Source organism: Callorhinchus milii, unplaced genomic scaffold (assembly GCF_018977255.1).
Source record: "Callorhinchus milii isolate IMCB2004 unplaced genomic scaffold, IMCB_Cmil_1.0 Scaffold3, whole genome shotgun sequence".
Classification (NCBI taxonomy): Eukaryota; Metazoa; Chordata; class Chondrichthyes; order Chimaeriformes; family Callorhinchidae; genus Callorhinchus; species Callorhinchus milii.
In genome coordinates, this window is record NW_024704744.1 from 29,900,814 (window position 1) to 29,924,053 (window position 23,240).

General features: G+C 38.3%; 1 protein-coding gene across 3 annotated transcripts in view; it reads right to left on the reverse strand.

Moving 5' to 3' along the window:
• The window catches only part of LOC103182327 (A-kinase anchor protein 7), an 83,550-nt gene that overhangs the window by 27,208 nt on the left and 33,102 nt on the right, over positions 1 to 23,240 (reverse strand). For all 3 annotated transcript variants that reach the window (XM_042333032.1, XM_042333030.1, XM_042333031.1), the window contains exon 7: positions 14,072 to 14,219. In XM_042333032.1, the coding sequence (XP_042188966.1) occupies positions 14,072 to 14,219 (148 nt within the window). The remainder of the gene's footprint in view (positions 1 to 14,071; positions 14,220 to 23,240) is intronic.

Below are 23,240 nucleotides of genomic sequence, written 5' to 3' on the forward strand. Positions count from 1 at the left end.
GGCAAACAATTCCAATTGTGAGCATGTGAGTGAGGGACATGATTTCCCCACCCGGGTCAAGTAAATTATGTTCTCAGTAACTTTGAATACAACTCCACAAATGCACGGAGCAGGATTTTTTCCCCAGTAAATAATAATAATTTTTGAATTTAATTTAAGGCCTTATTACACTGTCAAAATGTCTCAAAATGTTTCACAGAATTTACTGTTAACTGTTGTGGCTGTTTATTTGCAGTAGTGCAAATGTCAGTGTATATTTCGGCTGGTGTCAATCTATAATGTCAGGTTAGAGCAAAGAGATAGACATAAAGTCCTAGAGAAAGAGAAAGTTAGAACAACTCAGTGAGAGGATGACAGAGAGAGAGACTCAGAGAGAAAGAAAGAGCCTTCAAAGAGAGATAGAGAGAGAGAGAGAGGTCAGAGAGAGAGTGAGGATTGGTACAGTGTGCAACTATAGTGAAGGAAGGTATAATGCCTGGGGAATGATTCTTCAATTACATAGTATCCAATTTGTATTTTATGTGGTGTTCATTTATCCACACTGTTTGATTCTCTGCAGTGGGGCAAGGCACAATTAATGCAGTAAATCATCTCTCTGAGCCTGGCTCAGTTGTTGGCATTCTCGCCTTTGACTAGAAGGCTATGGATACAAGCTTCACTTCAGGATGTTGAATTCACAAGTCTAGGCTGACACTCAAATGCAGTGCTGGGGAACATTGCATTGTTGAAGGTGCTGTCCTTCAGATGAGACATGAAGCCTAGATAGGACCACCCTATTGATAAGGGCTTTGGCTTGCACGGTTAACAGAAGCTGAGTGGGATGATTCTCTGACCCAGTGACTGGTCTGCCCTTCCAGGTCCAAGATTTTGAATGAGACAAGGGGTATCTCATGAAATTACTCACCCTTCAGATCATGATGATCTTCAAAAAAATTAAAACTTTATTATGTTAGAACTTAATTATTAACTTAAAACTTATATTTTACTTGACTAAGAAGTTGAAGCATATCACGACTTATGAAGGGAAAATATATTTCAGAAAAAATGGGCAGAAATGGTGAACATTTTTAGAAAGAATATTTAATGCACCAATTGGGGCTTAATTTCGTATAATTCTTTAAAACAGGTTCACAAATATTGTATTTGTTATCTTTCCCTCAGTTACCTGGCAAATGTTTCTAACAATATGACAAAAAAAAACACTAATCTACTGAATGTGCATTGGGACGGCAGCACCACTACCTATTTGTGAGTGCATTTTCATTCTCGTGACATAAAATATGTTGACATACTGCCCATTGGAAAGGCAGTACACTGCTGCAATAAAATGTTACTTACTCGATGCCCGACCTAGCACTGAGGTCATGTAGTTCTGGACTTCATGTCCAGTACGCCAGTGTTATTGTGTGCAATTTCCAGAGCGCTACAGAACTGCAAAGTATGTGGGACAAGTACAAACTTCCAAGACGTGCAAGACAGAAGCTGAATAATTCCAAAAAAAATGCACTTATTCAAAGGTAAGTTGAATGACAGTGTCTAGTCTTTCCATTTGGCATTATTGATAGCAAAATCCTTTTTGTGATCTTTCCTGGAGTATTTATTTAAATCATGAGTTCGCAGTTGCAGGATAGCCTTCTCAAAGTGTCAGCAGGATGATTCTGTACATTTGGCCTATAGTTTGATATAATAAATATTACTGCATCTAGAGGCAGTGCAGAGGAGAGCAATGAGGATGATCCCCAGAATTAGAGGAATAAACTATAAGCAATGATTAGACAAGCTAGAGCTCTTCAATCTTGAGAGATGTCTCAGAGGAAGGAAAGGAAGGAAATGTGATTTATAGTATATACAGTATATCATGGGACGCGCTTTGGGACATTCTCCCGATGTGAAAGGCGGTTGACCTGAACATTCTGACGAAAGGTCATCGACCTGAAACATTAACTCACTTTGCTCTCTCCATAGATGCTGCCTGACCTGCTGAGTGTTCCCTGCGATTTCTGTTTTTATTGGAGTTATAACACTTAATTATTTTGAGTTTTATTTTGTTTTGAACTCTCCCTCTAGACTCTAATTCCCTTTCAAGGAGGCTGTACATTTGTCACAGGAGACAGGAAACCTTAATGTTATTTAAATTAAAAATAGTCCAAGCAGAGAAAGAAAAAGGTGATAATATTCAATACACACTTTCGTATTATCTCATTTAAACAGCATTGCTTTGGGAGGCGGGGACAGCAAAGCTGTGCCTGTTTTAATTGGGATGTTTCTCAGTTTCTGCAAAAGCTGATTTCAGTCATTGGGGTTTCAAATTCAGCTGATTTTTTAATTTTAAGAGAAAACTAAATCTAGCTGTTTACGTTTTGACTCCTCTGGGAGGCAAACAAACAGAGTGGCAGTGAAATTGAGACAGCATGCAATGAGGAGGCAAAATTGATCCCATCCTTCCCAGGACCAGGGAGGATAAATTTTAGCGTGGTTTCATGGTCCTGATTCCTCTTCAGAATGCTCTGCTTATATTAGTGTGGCATCTGGGTGAAGCAGTTAGCTGATCTGAGACCCTCTACAATCGAGTGGCCTCACGACAATCAAACACATCTTGGGCAAAGTAATGGAGGGCAACCAGTGCCTAGGGAACACCACCCCAGTATGAGGAACAGTGCCAAATAGCAACGAAAAGAACACTGGAAAAGTGACTGGACACTAAATTAAAAAGTAACAGCTTGCCATCACCTTTGCTCCTACTCAGGGTTGTATAGATATCATAATAATCCTTGCATTTGATATAGCGACTTATCACGTCGTCGAGAGTCTCAAAGCGCTTCACAGAATATATTGTAAAGTGGAGTGACTGTGTATTTTGTACTTCTACTACACAGATGTTGGCCATCACCAAAGTTATCAATAATTTAAAACTCGGTAGCACAGTGAGTGACAGCAATGTGCCCCAATAACAAAGCCAATTTAATTTTGTTTGTCACAAAGAACAATGGACTGTCTGTAGACAAACAAAGTGCAGCATATTAGTCGTATCTCAGGTGGCCTCAGAACTAATGTAAAATGAAGAAGAAAAACACCTGGTCTGTTTTCTGTTCTTTGAAGCCAGAGGCTTACGCTCTGTTGCAAGCAGAAGAAAAGATCTGCAAGCTTTTTCTGAGTCTCCTTTAATCTGTATTATGGTGGCTGCTACACTTGAAGGCCCTGTGAGTAAGATTACTTTAATTATTATAAGTACAAACTCAGCATTTCAGATTTCTTGTGGAGATGGGGTGGAGGAGGTAGGAGAACGCTGTTTATTCATGAATCTTTCAGACCATGAATCTCTCGCAAGGGAAAGGCAGGACTGTGAATCTCCCACTGATGGGAAACATCCCTAATCACCAGGGACAGGACCGTGGGAATGAGAAATGCTGCAGAGATGTAACATTAGTATGCAGCTCATGATCCAGGCAACTGACGAGTTTGTATTTATCCCAATCTTAATACGCTGGAAAAAAAATTCCCTTCTGCTGACAACGTGATAAATTTTCCCTTTGTATCGACCAGAGATTGAAACAGTGTTCCAGAATTTTGGGGCCTAGTGGCTCAAAACACAGAGAAGGTCAGAGTGCTCAGGGATGCTCCTCTACTTGAGGGGCACTATATAAGTGCAAGTTGTTGTTAAATGCAAATTGTTGTTGTTGTATTGATTCAGCTTTGATATCTCCTATGTGCTTACAATGCAAGATATCTGGCTTTGATTATAAAAACTTCACCCTTGAACTGAGAAAAAAAATGAAATCAATTTGACACTTTTTTTGTGGTAAATACATGGATTATTCTCAATCAGCAAAAGCATTCTGTTTTGAATGGTTATCAATAAAGATATGCCAGAAAACACTTTTTTTTTAAAAAATGATACATTAAATAATTCCAATCTGACTGAACGTAGATGGAACAATTTGTATTTATATAGCGGTCTTCACGTGGGTAGCATCTCGAAACGCTTTACTGTTGCAGAGATGGAAGGCGAACTGGGGAGAGAAGGGAAGTGACTGTAAGAACGGTCAATTAGGAAGCTCTTCAGATGTGATCTGAAGATGGGCAAGGAGGAGGCAAGGCAGAGACATTGAAGCAGAGTTACAGAGTTTTGGGGATTTGTGGCTCAAAACACAGAGAAGCCCGGACCTAATCAGTGAAGGGGCGAGTAAGAAGATTGAAAAGGTAGGGAGATACTAGAGTATGAAGTGATTTATAAGTGTGAGAATCTTAACTTTGATCTGTCTGCAATAGGGAACCAGTGGGATGGATTTCTGCAGATCACGTGCAGACCCCCGCCTCCCTACCCCACCCCCCCATCCTTGCTGGCCTTCAGTGGCCAGGGATATCGACTTTAACTCAGTTTGAATCCCGTGACTGGAAGGTAGCTTATTCGTTATCTTCTACTGGCCTAATTCAAACAATTAGAATTGCGGCATTGTAATTACACTTTGCTGGAAATTCTGGCTCACAGGACTGGATCTTCCCCATGCTGGTCAGGCTAGTCAGTGCTTCAATGTGTAGGTCAAGGAGTTTAAGGAAGTGACAAGACGTTGATAAGAATCAAGTAGGATGGCTTCCGTCTTGTGCTCTGGCACGCTACCCAGCGTGAGGGGCCCCTTATAAATGCAAGTTGTTATTGTTGTTGTCCATATGCAGCTGAGAAAAATTGGCTCTCATTCAGGTCTTGATGTCTGACAAATCTTAATGTGGGGTTTGCAACCACCTTCTGACTCAGAGCCAAGCTGACACGCTAGCAGGAGTCATTGCTTCACAAAAGGCAATTTTAAGTGACAGTAAAATATATCTTTGTAAAGTTAATTAAATTGGTTAATTTACAGCACCAGTGTTAATCATTGTACTGCCTGTTTCCACTACACCCAAACTGTTCATTTTCCAAGCTGACCTTTTCTCTGTCGAGAAATCCAGTGTAATATGCTGGAACAAAGTTAGTTGCTTCACTTTCCTAGAGTCCAAATTTTGTCCTCCTTGGTCCTTTCTAGTCCTGACATTTTAACACGATACAAACCACAGACACACTTGAGGTTTACTTTATTACTCATTGTTTGTTCAGGCTGAAAGGGCATTTTAGTTTCCTGTTGTATTTTTGTAGGTTTTAATATTAATCAATCCACTCCAGATTCCAATTGCTTTACCAAGGTGTTATTAAGTTGGTAAAAGATCAATTATTATGGATTTCCATTACTGAGTCTTATCTGTCAGAAACAGTAGGAGAAGAGAAAACACCCAGAAAATGAACAGCAGTTTAATTGGCACCGAAACAAATAGAGAACACTGAGTTCTGGGATGATTCGTACCCGGAATGCTAACCTATCTTTCTCTTTTAGACGCTGTCTAATCTGAATGCCTTTCCAGGATGCTCAGTGTTTAATTCAAATTTTGAACAATTCACTTCTTTTTTTTATCTCTATTTAGCAGACAAGAAACTGCAGCAAAGCTGCCACTGAAGACAGATAAATAAAGTGTTCTTCTGGGATATGTTGCTGTTTGGAGCTGAAGTCTACTTCCAACAGAATACGTGCATATGGAATTGAGCTAAAAGGCTTCTCCACATTGTAAATCAAATGTGATGCATACGTACTGTATGATTTACAAAGTAGACACTGTTGTGCGCAACTGGCTGCCGTGTTTCGCCCCCACAAAAAAAAAATAGTCAATTCACTTTACAGTATATTCTATGAAGCGCTTTGAGACATCTCGAAGACATGATAAGGCACTATATCAAGTGCAAGGATTATTATATTATTATTACATACACCTCTGTACCTTTATTTTTTTATAATATAATGGAGAGTCAGGGGTGTGCTGTCAGTCAACCCCACATCACAGATGCAAGCTCAACTCCAACAGAAATCAATGCAGAAATCAATTCAGTGTCTACTCAGTGTTAATTACTAGGTATAACTGTATTAAAAGTATATTAACGTTGTTTTCAGAAAGCTAGCAGTAGTTGAGTTCAAACGTTCCCAGATGTGATAAGAATGAAGGTACAAACTGTATTGTTATTTATTTGTAATTTTACCTAAACAGCATAAAAACAGGCAGTTATAAGAAGGCAGCAATGCTGCTAAAAGGTTTAAGATGGCAAACCAGAAGAGCAAAACTTAAAAATAATTTTTCAATGACATCTTAACAATAATCCTTTCATTTGATATTCATTAATACCTTATACACCCAAATGTATTTAAAAATCTTTAAACCCACTCTAACCTGAGCTACACTTCATTATAAATTCAAGTGGAGTTTATTCATAAATGAGCTAAATAATTTGAGCAAAACACAAAATACCTCAGATGCTGGAAATCTGAAAACAAAAACAGAAGTTGCTGGGAACACTCAGCAGGTAAGGCAGCATAATAATAATAATCCTTAATAATCCTTGCATTTGATATAGCGCTTTTCACGTCGAGAGGACGTCCCAAAGCGCTTCACAGAACACACTGTAAAGTGAATTGACTGTATATTTGTGGGCGAACGCGGCAGTCAATTGCGCACAGCAATGTCCCACAAACAGTCGTAGATTGAAAATGACCAATTTAATTATTGTTTTTGGTTTTGGAGGGATTATTATTAGGCGTGTGGAGTAAGAAAACTTGCCCAAGGTTTCGCCCTGCCTGGAATTGAACTCAGGTCTCTCACTTGCAAAGCGAGTGCTCTAACCACTGAGCTACAGGACTCCATCTATGGAGAAAGAAAACTGAGTCATGGTTGTGGACCAGAAACATTGACTCACTTTCCTTTCTCCATAGATGCTGCCTGACCCACTGAGTGTTCCCAGCAACTGTTTTTGTTTTAAATAATCTGAGGGTGTTTTCAAACTTTGTGTGTTTTCTCTTTGCTGGCAGTAGGCTGGTAGGTGATACAGGGGATACGATAGCTTAAACACTGTAAGTGAATCATGTCGTCTACACTTCAGCCGTAATTGATATTTAACTGCGTGTTTATTGTGGAATAGCACACAGCTTGCACTGACCAATCTATATCACCATCACAAATCCTTTAGCCTAAACCTACTCATTCATTCACTGGACACACATATAGTGCCCTTCACATGAGTCAGCATCTCAGAGTAATGTCACCTGAGATTATAATCTTTCTTGGGTATCTGTATCTTCTACAACATACGTATGTGCACTCCCACTTGTGTGTAAGTTTAAAAAATTGAACATGTTTGTTATTCAATCATTGCTCATTTGGACAACTTTTTCCAGCTTCAAGAATGGAGATAAATGCCTTACTTCACTGAGTTCCCTGAACTAAGTTAACATGCCAAATTGTGCGCATTTATACCATACTTTCGGGTTAAGGGTCTAACTCCACAATTCGTTGAAAAGGGATTGTTTGTCTGGCTGGCAGTATTAATAAGGCTATTTGCTTTCACTGATAAAAATATATTTAAAGGCCCATAATATTGTCCAAGGGGAAATCAGATGTTGAACATAAAAAGAAAAAGAGAATATTTGAACATGCAGGCAATTTACAGGCAAGTACAAGCCAGTAAAATACTGCTTAAATGAAAGTACTTTGTAGGTAAGAACAACATTTGTAGGGAGGGGAAATCTGTATTTTAAATCTTACCTTTTTTTGGTCCGCCACATGTCTGACACACGTGGAAACCCACCATTTTGTTTGCTGAGCATACTAGAGAGTTGCTCAGCAAACAAAATGAAAGGTGCCATACAAATGTAATTCGTTGTTGTTGTTGCTGCTACCTCTGGGAAGTGAGATGTACTGCTTCAGCTAGAATGGCAGCACCAATAAGTAAACGGATAAATAATAGAAATATCTTATGTGCTTGACATGAGTTGTACTTTTTCAGACATTTCTAAAGCACAATAACTAGGAACCACATATGTTCTTCTGTTTAAGAACTAAATTACCTAAAGGACATTACTATTGTGGAGTAAAATCAAAACTCAATCATGGGAACCTGATGATATTGAAATAAAATCACAAATAAAACAAATCCGCGAGCACATTACAAAAATTGGTAGATTCCCGTAATCCCTTAACAGTATTTAAAACAGATATTGGATAATATTAAAGGGTTTGACAAAAGATTATCCACAAATCTAAAGCCAAGAAAGGAATTCCACACAATTTGACCTCTGGATGTTAGCTACCATATACATATATCCTGTATTTATATATTATATAATACACACACACAATATGGTAGCTGACATCCAAAGGTCAAATTGTGTGGGTTTCCTTGCTTTGCTTTTTGATATATATATATATATACACACACATTTTAAGGTGTTAGCCTGGCTCAGTTGGTAGCACTCTTGTCTCTGGGTCAGCAGGTGGTGGGTTGAAGCCCCACATCTGGTTTTGAACTTCCAATGATCAAGTGCACAATTGTACATGTTCTTGAATGTGTATCGGGGTCTATTTTAGGTTGAAAATAAAACCTAGTGATGTATTTCCATTGTCTCCAATTCAAATTCAATCAATCTACATTATTATCTACAATCTATATATATTAAGACCCTAAAGTTAATGTTTCTCAATAATGTGTATCTTTGTTGAATAACATTGGATGCTTTAGAAACAAATGTATTATACAACCCTTTTCAGCTAATTCAATGTTGATTTCTACCAGCACTGAAGTCAGTGAGCGATAGCAGTGGAAAATTAAGGTGCAGTTGAAACTGTCACACGCTTGCTTTACTGATTTAAATTTTTTTTGTGCAGTCTAAAAATAATGGAGATTGTTTTATAAATAGAAAGCTGCAGACATAATTATGTTTTCCATTCAGTTTCGGAGTGGGTTGTTGCATCTCTATTGCCTGGTGGAAGGAAAATCAAGCTGAGAGATAATAGTTGGTACTTATTTCTCTGTATTTTTTGTTCTCATCATTTGCTGGCAGGAGGGATACATGGCTGGAAGCCTGACCTCTGAGGAACCCATGAGTTTCAGCTGAAAGGTAGTCCAACATTTGTAATGTTTAAAAGGGAGAGAGATAGATGCAGAGATACGTAAGTTCAGTATTGTGCTGCTTTGCTTATAACGCTGGTCTCCTATGGAACTGTGCTAACCTGCACTAAAACATGACTGACTTAGGTTGCCGCTGATGTCACATTCTGCACAAAAAAGCATCACTTTCCCATATGCTGCACATGCACAGGGAATGTCACTAACTTAAAGGAAATCATGTCAGTGGCACTTCTTACAGATAGCATAGAACGAGATTCCCCTGTATTTGGGAAGTGAAGGTATCATGTGATATGGCCTGTTATAATGGGTTTGGACCGTAAAGAAGTTTGTATTTAGAAGTTGAAACATCAAAGGGCTAGCATCCCTTTAAAGGCACAAGAGCATATGGTTCGGGAACAGAAATTAGTAAAATTTCACAATGAGTTCATTCTGCTGCATATTTGCACCTCCTGTCTGGCGGTGACAGCTGTGGTGGTAAATTGAACATGCTGAAGCAGTTCGGCTCTTCCTGCCCTGTCAGCTGTGTCTTAGATAGAATATTGTGTTGGTAGATAAATGGGGCAGAATATTAAAAAAGGTGATTTAAAGAAACAGGCAACAGTAGCAGATATGATGTTCCCCCTTCTGTGAAGAAAAATTCTATTTTTCTATTTGTGAAAGATTCCAAATTAAATTTTAAAGTAAGAACCATCAAAATCTTACATGGCTGTGCATTGCCTTAGTTCACACATCCTGATATTGCCACAGGATTTATTACCCAAATCCATCTGTATTAGAAAGAAACTGCAGGTCAATTATGTTATTTGATTATCTGTGACAACACTGAGAAAAAAATACATCTCTGTCTGGGATTTCTGGGATAAAGACATTAATTCAGACTCATCTTCTGAAGTCCCTTTCACATAGTGCTGGTGAGAGATTTACTACTGCATTTAGTTTTCAATATCTCTTATTTTTGTGAAACAAACTATTTATTTTTAATCCAAATACATTAACTCGAAATAGATATCCATTCATTTACATATGTACAGTTACTGGGTAGATAGCTGCACTAAATGAATAATAATAAAATGAATGAACATACCGTTTATAAAAACCTTACCCAGGTCAATTGCCGTATCTTGACTAGAATGTAATGAAAGATAAAAAAGCTATATTGACTGGATCAACAGTAAATGTTACATAAGAGCCTGTGGAGTCTGTTACATATGAGACTGATAATGATAATAATCCTTGCATTCGATATAATGACTTATCATGTCTTCGAGACATCTCAAAGCGCTTCACAGAATATACAGTATATTTTGTGGGCGAAAAGATTGATTTTTTGGATAAATTTTGATTGGATAAACTTGCATTACTATAGGCTCGACAGGCTGAGCCTTTCCTCATGTGCTGTAATTTCTAATGACATATAACAATAGAGTCAATATAAGAATCAGTAACAATACAGATACCAAGAAAATCTCAATTTGAAATATAAAATACAAATTGACATTTATATAGCACCCTTTACATTGGAAGGACATCCCAAAGCCCTTTCCAGTACTGGGCACCCGAGCTGGGAATGAGAGCCAGGGGTGGGGAGGGGAAAGACGACCAAACATGCAGTCAAACAGCAACGTCTTGAGATGGGCTTTAAACACGGTGAGGGAGAGCGAGTCGGAGAGACTACAGGATGGAGCTCCAAAAGAGCTGTGGGAGAATGGGGCGGATAGGGTGGGGACATAAAGCAAGCTGGTGCTTACTGAACAGTTCCATTTACAAGTAACTGAAGACACCAATAGAAATTTATATTTGCAATTGCAAATAACTAAGTAATGGTAACAGATATTCAGAGATATATGGGAGACTTTGTTCCCATGATTCCATTACTATTTTTCAGGTACAGGAGAAGTAAAGTCCATTTCTAATGTTGTTTCAAACGTCTGACGACATCAAAACGCTTGTGTTACCTCATCAGAAATAACTAGGTTTTAGTCCCTGTGTCTATATAAATTCCAGCTATGCTGGTTGGAATAAGAATAATAATATTTGCATTTGATATAGTGCCTTGTCACGCCATTGAGCAATCTCAAAGTGCTTCACATAATATATTGTAAAGTGGATTGACTGTGTATTTTGTGGATGAAACATGGCAGCCAATTGCACACAAATAGAACAGAATAGAGCCATTATTGCAACCCTGGCATTACACATTTTCTCAAATGATTGTACATTTTGCAGAAGAATTTTCAAGTTATGAATTGTGACTGTACTTTCTCACCACAGCAGACCTTCCTCTTGGGGGTGGAGGGGGGAGGTGGTTGGAATATTTTGTGCAGAGCAGCAGTGAAGAACTCCAGGCTGCTGTATAGGTGCCTTTTTTTAAAATAACTTTCATTTTCCTTTCTCTAACGCTCAAGCTGTTGCAAACAAAGTTGTTTCAAAGAATATGCACTTAAAATGAGTGCAAGATAATATAAAAACAGAAGTCGCTGGGAAAACTCAGCAGGTCAGGTAGCATCTATGGAGAAAGGAAAGTGAGTCAACGTTTCGGGTCACAACCATGGCTCACTTTCCTTTCTCCATAGATGATGCCTGACCTGCTGAGTGTTCCCAGCGACTTCTGTTATTGTTTTCAGATTTCCAGCATCTGCAATATTTTGTGTTTGCTAAGATAATATAAGTTCATCAGACAAGATTATTCTGCTGACTCTGAAGGAACAAGAACTGTGAACCTCTGGGAAGCAAGAGAATTTCAACAAATCCCTCGCCTGTAGAAAATAAATAACTGTATAATACTGAAAAACTAACAACTTGCAAAATTGTTTGAATGCTCGTTTAGAGGTCTGTTTTCTTTCCTTTCAGAAAATAGAGCCAAATCTAGTGTTGATATGGAAGTGAAACCTGCACATTTCCAACTTCTTCCAATTTATTTTCAAATCTTTGAGATAAACATTGCAAAGATAGGTTGGGATTGATGGGCTAAATGTCCTTTATAATAATAATGATAATAAAAATAAGTATCCTTACATTTGATATAGCACATTATCATGTCTTCAAAATATTTCAAAGTGCTTCACAAGATTTACTGTAAGGCGTAGTGACTGTGTATTTCTAAGCGAACGTGGCAGCCAATTTGTCTTTAGCAATGTCCCATAAACAGCCATGAAGCGAATGGGACATTGTTGACTAAGACACTGGGAAAAATTCACCTTCTTTTTCAAATAGTGTCATAGAATCTTTAATGTCCATTTAAACAGGCAGATGTAAATCTCAAAACTTCAATCCATGACAGTTTGTGGGACACTGCCGTGCGCAGTTGGCTGCCGAGTTTCTCCCAGTCATTCCACTTTACAATATATTCTTTACAGCGCTTTGAGCAAACAATTTTAGGTTCAGATATCACAGATATATCTGCACACAACAGTACAAAACAAGCCACACGCTGCTGGGTTGAATTGGTTCTTAAATCCAAAGGACTGTGATTTACTATATTTCTGCCACTAGATGGAGATAACTCGACGGTGCACAATTAAAGTGGAAGAAACGCCAATGTTCAAAAGTACTGTTGAAGCTCCTCCAGTACTACACTGGAGCGTTAGGCTAGTCTGCGAGCTAAAATTCTGATATGGGGCTTGAACCCAAAAGGTTCCTTTTTTTTGGTCAGCTGGTTGTCCGACACACGCAGAGGATTTTTAATATTAAATAATAATAATCCTTGCTTTTGATATAGCACTTTATGTCTCAAAGCACTTCACGGAATATATTGTAAAGTGGATTGACTGTGTACTTTGTGGGCCATTCTTCACCTGAATGGGCAGATGGGACATTAGTTTAATACAGCACTCTCCCAGTACTGCATTGAAATGTCAGCCTAGACTAGGAGCTCAAAGTGCTACCCAAGAGAGCCAGGCTAGCAACTGTTTAACACAATGCATACCCTCAGTATGATATCTTTTCCTTAGAGGTTTTCTCAGTAAAATCATGGGAATAAGACTCATGACGTATTTCAAACTTTGGGACAAGACCATTTTGCAGTAAGAAATTTCTTAGCATTTGTCCCAGTTCCATACACAATATTCAGGATCATTATTATCTAAAAAAATATGACCTAGCTGTATGCTTTGCAAAAAGTGTACACCTTATGATCAAAAATTCGTGCAACAAATATACTTCTATTTAAGGATAGAGATGGTGTGACAGAGTTTCCTTTCATCTTTTGACAATTATTTTGCTGCAAATACCAGAAGAAATAGCAGATCTGAAAGTGCCTCACAATTTCACTTTCTCTTGTTGTTCAGACTGCTGCACCAATGCATCACTGAATGTCACCACATTCTAATGTTTAGCAATCTGCACCACCGCTAAAGATTAGGCTAATAAGAATAATGTAGTTAAAAAGTGACAGGTCCTGTCAGCTTGCTCGCCTCTGACAGACTATTCGTGTGCATTTATCACAGAAGATTGTCAACATCTGTTCACCGTCTGTCTACAAGATACCTGCTGAGTCTCTGCATACTAAGAGACAGCAACAATGGTCCCAAGTAGCGTGCTGCTGAGTAAATGCATCTCCACTTTCAGTCACTTTAGCATAGGATTTAATGTTTGGATATCCTACAGGGAGCAGTCTGATTCCTCCTTTTGAGAGAATGCACCCTTAGAGGCAGTGCAGAGGAGTTCAACAGTGCAGAGGAGTTCAGTGCAGAGGCTTTTCAGTCTTGAAAAGCAATGTCTCAGAGGGGACTTTACAGAGATATATAAGATTTTAAAGGGGTTCAGAGAATAACTCAGAACAATCACGTCAGAACCTTCAGTACAAGGTTTATTTGCATTTGATGTACATGAATTAAAATGAAATATTGCAAATGATCTGAAGACTAAATGTTTCCCATCTGACATTATAGAAGTTGATTCATCTCTCTCTGCACATGTCTACCAAAGGCACTCCCCATTCAGTTAATTTGTTGTAAAAANTATGCTGGACTTCCTAGAGTAAATTACCCCCACTGAAAGAACGTGAACAGCAATGTTAAGCTTTATTAAACCATAGCTACATTTGGTGAATGGGTTTGACATCTCTGCTAATGAGGTCAATTAAGTAGTACTTACCCACAGCGAATGATGTTTCGCAGTGGTAGTAACCATTTGGTTGTTTTTTCTTCAACATGGAGCAAAGATCTAGGCGGCAAACAATCTCGTCTCCAAACCAATGATCTTCGAAAGACTTGTACAGCTTTGAATCAACCTTCTTAATACCCTGTAGGCAGGAAAGATAAAAACGGCTGTCATTTCTTCTGCTTATTATGTTATTTATCATTTCAAACAACAAATACTTTAGACTTATTGTGTTTTTAAGTTTCACCTCATCTGTGGATAGTGAACCGCTACATTAACTTTTCTTTAAAACCAAACAACCAATTTGCGCATAGCATTATCCCACAAACAGAATTGCTGGCCAAGACATCTAGAGAAACTTCCTGCTCTTTTCAAATAGTATTATGGGATTTTTAATGTCCACCTGAACACGCAGATGGAATCTCAGTTTAACATCTATAATAATAGTAATAATAATCCTTGCATTTGATATAGCGCTTTTCATGTCGGGAGGACATCCCAAAGCACTTCACAGAACACACTGTAAAGTGAATTGACTGTATATTTGTGGGCGAACGCGGCAGCCAATTGCGCACAGCAATGTCCCACAAACAGTCGTAGATTGGAAATGACCAATTTATTATTGTTTTGTTTTTTGGAGGGATTATTATTAGGCGTGGGGAGTAAGGAAACTTGCCCAAGGTTTCTGTACCCTGATTGGGAATCATTCTAAGTCTATTTATTTGATCATTTATATAGTCTGCTGAGGAGACATTCCAAGGAAATTAACAATACAACAGTAATTATTTTACATCGGGAGGACCTCCCAAGGCACTTAACAGTCCTGGCTTGGCATCCGAGCTGGGAATGGGACCTAAGGGGAGCGGGGAGGGGAAAGATGATCGAAGACGCATGGGTCTTGAGGCAGACTTTGAAAGACGTGAGGGAGGGAGTGAGTTGGGAGGACTCTGGGATGCCGTTCCAAAGAGTGAGGGCAGAGGGCTGAAATCCCAGTCGCAAATGGTGGGGGACATGAAGCGGGCTGATGCCCAATGAGCAAAAGGAGCGGCATGGTTGGTACAGTTTGAGGAAGTTGCAGATGTAGAATGGGATAAGACCATGGAGGGGTTTGAAGGACAAGGATCTTGAACTCGATCTGCTGAAGGATGTGAAATCAACGGAACTGGGTGAAGGAGTGGGGTGATAGGCTTCAGGAGCCTAGTGCTGGAAAGGTTCTGAAGAGTTCTGGAAAGTATGCAATGTACTTAACAAAATACACTGCTGTTTGAATGAGAAGCATAATCACTTTATTTGCTCTTATTTGCAAGGGATAGTAGCTAAGGCTTGATATAACATACGGGAAATTATTCTGCTCAGTTTGTAGATAATCGTGAACTATTTCTGCTCTGCTGACTAATTCGTTTGAATTTGCTTCCAGGAGCATAAAAATAATAATTTTAATTTAAAAGTATAATTTCCACTTCACATCTTTTGTTACGTTGTACGTTAAACACAGGGGCAAATTTGCTAAATACATTGCACAGAGCAGAGTAACAATTAGTCCACAACAACAAACTCACTTCATTTAGGTGAACAGAACAGCAGTGAAGGATCTACCCTGCACAGAGAAAACAGAAGCCGGAACAAATCCGGAGGCATTCTGTGGGACTGGTAATGGAGGAAGGTTCTTTGAAACTTAGCCAGGTTTTAAAATCTGACGTGTTAAGCTGTAAAACATGGCTAGGTTTGAAATGGAGAATTCATGTCTGTAAAATGAAAAAAATAAGGCTCCTCATGCAAAATAGCTAATCCACATGAATTTATGTCTATAACAAAAGCAAAATAACCAATTGGTGCCAGGAAGTGAAAGATGCTTTGATGACAGATCGCTATCGGGCCACCCTTAATTCCCTCTGTTCACACGAGTTTGAACATTGTTTGCATAAATTCCAGAATAGAACCACCAATTTATGAATAATTACACACATCATCTGTAACATTTCAAAAATCTTATGCTATTCTAATATTCATTATGTGACAATGTGTTTAGATTATTCACAACCATTAAATCAGGTTTCTGCTACTTCACCAATAACTCTGGTCTTACTCATTCATGATTAACAACAATCTCACAAACTGAAATAATGATATATCTCATACAGTTTAAAGCAACATTTAAAATGATGTGAGCTTTATTTAAAGAGAAATTAGTAGTAAATGCCCTCACCCTGTGTCAGTGTTAACAGTTGTCTATCTCTGCCACGGTGCAATTGCCACGGAGTTGTAATAAAAAGTCTTCTACAAATGAACAGTGACATAGAACAGGGTGTTGGTGATGCAAAGTGCAGCGCCATACAGTGGTCGGGTGTGCTGTTGTGTGCTCAAATCACCAAAGCGTTGAAATATCAATAACAAATATTCTCAGGTGATCTTTCTCTTTCTCCTGCAACCGTTCTAGATCAGTATATTGGCAGAGCAGCCACCCATGAGGAGTTGCAGAAGGCAAGAGAGAACAACCTGAAACTTGCCAAGGGGGAAGCTGAAAGAGATCTAGGGATGTTAGTTGACACGATGCTCACTATTTCAAAACAGTGTGAGGCTGCAATAAACAAGGTAAACAGGATGCTAGGATATATTGCTAAATCAGTCGAGTTCAGATCTCTAGACATCATTCTCAGGCTCTACAGTGTTCTGGTAAAATCGGACCTTGAGAACTGCATGTTACCGTGACACAGGCTGTCCAGACCCTAGAGGCAGTACAAAGGAGAGCAACAAGAACGATCCCCAGGGTTAAAGGAGTGAGCTATGAACACCGACGAAACAAACTGGGGCTCTTCAGTTTTGAGAGAAGTGAACCTCATAGAGGTCTATAACATTTCAAATGGGATTAAAAAGTAGAACCAGATCAATACTTTAGGATGCAACAAGACAGTAAGATAACAGGATGTAGGTTTAGCTTTGTAAAGGGGAATTTTAGATCCCAGGGCCAATATATTTTTCCTGAGATGCAGTGCAGTAAACTGAACTCAGTACTCCAGATGGGGTCTGAACAAGGCTCTGTACAACTGAAGCATTACTTCCCTGCTTTTGTATGCTGTCGGTTCCATCTGCTTTTTCAAGTGGACGTTAAAGATCCCATGGCTCTATTTGAAAAGACTTTCTCCCAGTATCCTGGACAACAATCCCCCAGACAAAATTGGTCATTCACTTCATGGCCATTTGTGAGAAACTGCTGTGTGCAAATTAGCTGCTGCCTCTTCAATAAAATAAATAAACCTTAAATTTCAATTATATTTAAATTTAAAATTACATTTAATTTAAATTTAATTCAGCAAATCACAGGATTTTACTGTAAAGGGTGTTGTTTTATAGGCAGACAATTTGGACACAGCCAAATTCCACCATATTCAGCTGAGTAGTCAAATATATAGAATGGAATAGATCCAAAGAAATTTTGTGGCAGAAAATCTTGCTCAAAAATAGGACACTATAGAGAACATTGCAATGAACTTTCAAAACATAAATAATTGCTAGATGATTAAAAATTAATTTAAAAAGGCTTCTAATTTAAAATCATGGTTATGCATTTTCTGAAGTAACAATTTTCCCAGTAACACTTACAGATCAGGGCTTTATAAATAATTTACTATTCAAGTGGTAAATGTAAATAATCCATTAAAGTGGAAGTATAATTCAATGGGTAAGTGATACTTAACAGTAAAATAGTTGCAAAAATCGTCCAAATACTCTTCGATGATGAATAATAATAATCACAATAATAATCCTTGAATATGATATAGCACCTTATCATGTCTTGAAGACGTCTCAAAGTGCTTCATAGAATATATTGTAAAGTGAATTGACTGTATATTTTTGGGTGAAACGTGACAGCCAATTGCGCACAGCAATGTCCCACATACAGTTGTGGATTGAGTGACCAAATTATAATTTTTTTGAAGGAATTATAACCCCCCAGAAAAGCGATCCGTCAATCAACTAACAACTGAGTTCCTACTTACTGCTAGGTAAATAGAGGTGTGTGGAATAAGGAAACTTGCCAAATGTTTCGCCAGCCAGGAATTGGCCCAGGTCCTCTCGCTTGCGAATGCTCTAACCAATTCACTATGCTACAGGACTCCACAATACACTACAGGACTCCTATGCTACATATTATCGACGAATGCTCCAGGTCACTCAGTACATAAATTACAAATTACTATATATTACATACCTAAACTGGCCAAAATAAAGTATTTTAACATAAATCAATGAGAACAGTGGAAAACTACAGTTTATTTCAGCTGTGTAAACCTAAGCTACTATTTTGTGGACATTTTGTGTGCAAATTGACTGCTGCATTCGCTAACAAAATACAACCTTGCCACATCAAATACAAGGATTATTATTACTATTGATTTTTTATTATTTATGCATAGGATTGATGAAACCTGATTTTTTTTTCTGATTTTCCTCACTTGGGGGATGCAAAACTGAGACAAATTGACAAATTCTCCTCCACTGAAAAAAAACACAGTTGCCTTCTGAATTGGCTAATGTCACGCATGGCTCCTCTGGTGAACTGATTGCTTACCTGTTCCTCATCGGTTTAAGCTCATGTTGTTACTGGACACCGTGTGTCCAATGACTTGCTCAATCGCTCATCCATTGATCCTGCTCAGAATCAGCAGTCCGCGCTCACTATGTTATCGACACTGTGGCTCTATCAACAGTGGCTCAATCACTCAACCATCGATCCCTCTCAGGATCAGCAGTCCAGGATCACGTTGTTATGATACACTATCGACTGGCTCAATCGCTCACTCATCTCACGCTTTTATCATTCCTGGAAGCCAAGAATCAGTCACAGAAATCCGAGGCTCCTCTGCTGCCTCAGGAAAAAACACGTGTTTCAAACACCTGATGGTGAATCATTCTCACTACAAGGACGTGTTTTTCAGCTCTTCTGCTCAACATGTCTAAAGCTCAGAAGTTTTTCAATTACTTATTTTCCCCTCTTCTGACATGAAAAAAAATAGATTTTTAATTGAAGAAAATTTATTTGAGTCGGATTGCGGAACACTGCAAAAAAATTATATTTGCCAAATTTATAAACAGGTGGATTGCTTCACTTTGAAATTATGCACTACAGCTTTTAAAATGTATAAATAAATCATCTGCAGACACTTAGGCAAAGTTATGGGTTTGATAAGATTTGTGCAGTTCCTTCACCTCTTAGTATCCAGGCAACAGGAGCAAACCCAACCAACTCTCACATAGTTCCTGAAATGACTATAAATTGATTCTACAATTCCTGGTTCAAAGTTTAAATCACATCAATGCCAGAAACCAGAACCTTGAGAGAAGAATCAATCAGTTCATGGATATTTTAGGAAAAATGCAAATGATGCTGAGAGGAGGTACAATTCCCACTTGGCTGACACCTGTGCTGAATACAATGGAAAAGCTGAGGGATCTTCGCCTCATTTCGTAAGACAGTGATGACACAAGAGAACCCTTGCAGCATCACCCAGCAATCTGTTTCTCAATCCATTTACCAAGATACAGCAGCACCTCCGTCCCTCAGGTGAGAAACACTCATTAGGATGGGAGTCGAGATGAAAGCGACTTTGGCAGAGGTCAGAAGAATTCCCTTTCTGCTGATGTCTGCATATCCTCAAACAGTTAGAGATGGGTGGAGGGTTTTAATAGGGTAGGATTGATTTTGTTTGCTGCAACAATATTATCACAGATTGTTCCACATCAAAGACTTGTTTCCATTAAAAAAAAGGGGAGGGGGGAGAGAGGGGTCTCTCAATGCAAAATGGAATCATTTCAAAACCAAAAGTATTTTTACACTTATTTCTAACATGGTAATTATTTAACTTACACATTTTAGCCTCAAAAATACCCAAATGTGTGGGGAAAAATCAAACATCAATTCTAAACTCTACATTGAACCTTTCCTACAAAAATATCCTTCTAAATACTCAAACAATTTCAAGGTGTTCAATTCAAGAGGCTGCAGATTTTAATTCTGTATCTCAATATCAACTACTGAAGTTTAAGAGGAGAACATAACCTTTGGATTGTGATGCACTGATCCTACAAAATGCAAACTAATTTGTAACTGATGCTGTTGAACTATTATGTAGGCAATAGACCAAGCAATAGGATGAGTAAAACATATGTACTTGTATCCTTTTCATTAACTTTTTAACAGGGCCCTTGACTTATGCTAAAAACAAATGAGAGTGAGCTCCTGTATAATGCTCCTTTGATGAGAAGAATCTAAAATGATTACACAGTGGAATACACAAAATATATAGAAACCCGGATATATTACTGGAAGCAAAGTTACTGGCTTCAGGAGCTAACTAATTGGTTTCAAACAGCATTTCCTGCATATTGTTGCATGGACAGTAAGCACAAGATGCCCCACTAAAATTACTTTAAGGAGGAAGTAATCCAGCTTTCTGTGTAACATGCAGGAAGTGACCTTCACAGCAACCTGATGACCTGGAAGTCAGCAATGTTTCTGCATCTGTTATAATTTGATTGTTGAGACATTTGGCCCAGCCACTTGCGTTATAATGAGGATTCCCTGTATATTTGGTGTAGTGTTTTGTTTTTCAGACTTTATGCACTTAGCTGTAATATTGAAATTTGACAAGACTGAGGTCACTGAACATCAGAAGTAATAAACGTTAACTGAATATTTTCTGGTGTGTGGTAAATCAGTACTGCCGTGAAGATACTTCACATGACATCATATTTCATTCCATGTTTCTGCCTTGTCAAATTTTATTTGTATTAAACCTCTGGAATAATGCATTCTAAAACAATACATGTTAGCAGCAGGTGAACTGTTTTGAGGATGAATGAACATAACTTGATTAGTGGCCAAGCTCTAGTTTATAGTCCTTAACCACATAAAAAATCTCAAAGCATTTCACAGGTAATTGTCAAGTGTATCACTGTATCTGTAAGTACGTGTGGCAGCGAAGACCTCAGGACAATCAGCTTACTGATATTCATCGTCTCTGACATGAAAGATGACAAATTGTTAAGGTACCGTAAGTGGCCTCAAATCAAAACGTACAAGTATACGCACATTAAAAAAAGGATTAACCAATTTACTTCTGTAAATATTTTCAACAGAATATATTAGTGTTTATTTGAAAAATTCTGGTCAGTGTATTGCAAAAGGTGAAATTGCAACATCTCGTTATTGAACAGGGTAAAGCGAAGAGCAACTAAATTGACAGCTGAAATTAGGCATCTGAGTGACACACACGGGCTACAAAAGTTGGGGATGTTTACACAGACACCAGAGAAAGCTCAGGGAAAACCTTACTGAAGTACTTAAAAACTAAACTGTATTCATAAACTGAACCCTACTTATGTTTAAAACAATTACAATCTCTGTAAATAATTTAAAGTTTGGAGAACAAGTGACACAGTGGGTTTGAATAGAGTATTCATTTCTGGAACCCAATTTATAATGAATAATAAATAATCCTTACATTTGATATAGCGCTTTATCATATCGTTGACACGTCTCAAAGCGCTTCACAGAATATACTGTAAAGTGCAGTGACTGTATTTGTGAGTGAATTGGATTGTTGGAATAAAACTGTCCTCTTTCTTCAGAGTACAGTATAAAATGAAGCCTGGTTTTGCCTGGTTCCCAGTAGGTACAAACACACAGGTTAAAAACAAATGTACAAATTTGTCACAAACTGACTCGCATGGTCAAATGAAACTATTGTTAAGACACTAAAACTGATTTTGAAACCCTTGATAACGACATTAAGAGCAAAGAGGGAAGAAAAATATTTAATTCCTCAACACAAGCACTCACTATATTGATGAACTCGATGCAAGATTATTGAAGCATCAAGCGATTGGTTGTGGTCAGAAGGTCACAATCAAGTTCAGTCTCAGAAGCATAAGGAATGAGAAAGATAGTCAATTTATTCACAGCAACATAATTCTAGTGTAGGTTAATGGCAAGTCTTGGTTCTTCCTAGAATATTGTTGAATTTCTCATAAAATGTATAACATCTAAGTACCAATGACCCTCAAACTCCAGCAGGGCTTTGACATAGTGATCCTATGAGTGATACTGTGTTTGATAATCATCAGCATTCTCAGCAGCCCCCTGAATCGTTTTATTGGGACAGAAACTTGCTTAGTTCCTTTTTCAAGTCCTTTGTCTTTTGTTCTACCACTAATCTTATTTCCTGCTCATCGGAATGCCCAACTCCTTCTTACGCAGCAATTTATATTTATAAATCCTTGCAGTTATATAACACCCTTCACGGGCTAGCGTCTTAGAGCTGCAGACTATCCAGAACTCTGCAACTTGAATCCTCTCGTATTCCAGGCTTCAAGAGCCCTTGATCATTCACTCCACTGGCTCTCCATCCCCTAGACGATTGAATTTAAGATGCTCGTCATCACTTTCAAGGTCCCCCTGACCTCGCTCCTCCCTATTGATACGACCTTCTGTTCCTCTACTGCCTTGGCCACTTCTGCCATTCAGTAAACTGATCAGCTTCACATCCACCATCCATTGTTCAGTGAACTTTCAGTCACTCTGCTCCCACTTTCTGGAACGCCATCCCAGAGTCCTTCTAACTTACTCCCTCTCTCTCCATTTTCAAAACTCATCTTACAACTGATCTCTTACTGTGCTTTCAGACACCTTTCCCCTTTCCTGCTACCCCCCCCCCAAGCTTTGGCTTTCAGTCAGTTGTGTGAAGTGTTTTAAGACTTTCTCCCGACATGAAAGGTGCTATATAAATTTAAATTGCTCTTGCTGCTGTGCTAGTAACTTGTTCCATACATCTATTACCCTTTTACTAAATTTACTGTATTTCCTTATTCTATGCTCCCCCTTTCTCGCTTGCCCACCATCTGCCCACTGTGAAGCATTCCAAGATGTTATCCTATGTGTATCATACACTATATAACGGAACGTTGTTGTCCTTATCCTATTGTTTTATCCTTATTTTGAAAATATTATTTCTAGTTTGGGAAATTTATACATGATAGAAAAATTTTTCCTTATCAAATTTTCAAATCCTTCATAATCTTAAATATCTTTATCAAGTCTTCTCTGTTCAAGAGAAAAATCAAGAGCAGACACTTTTTTCTCATAGCTCAGTCTTTTAATCTTGCA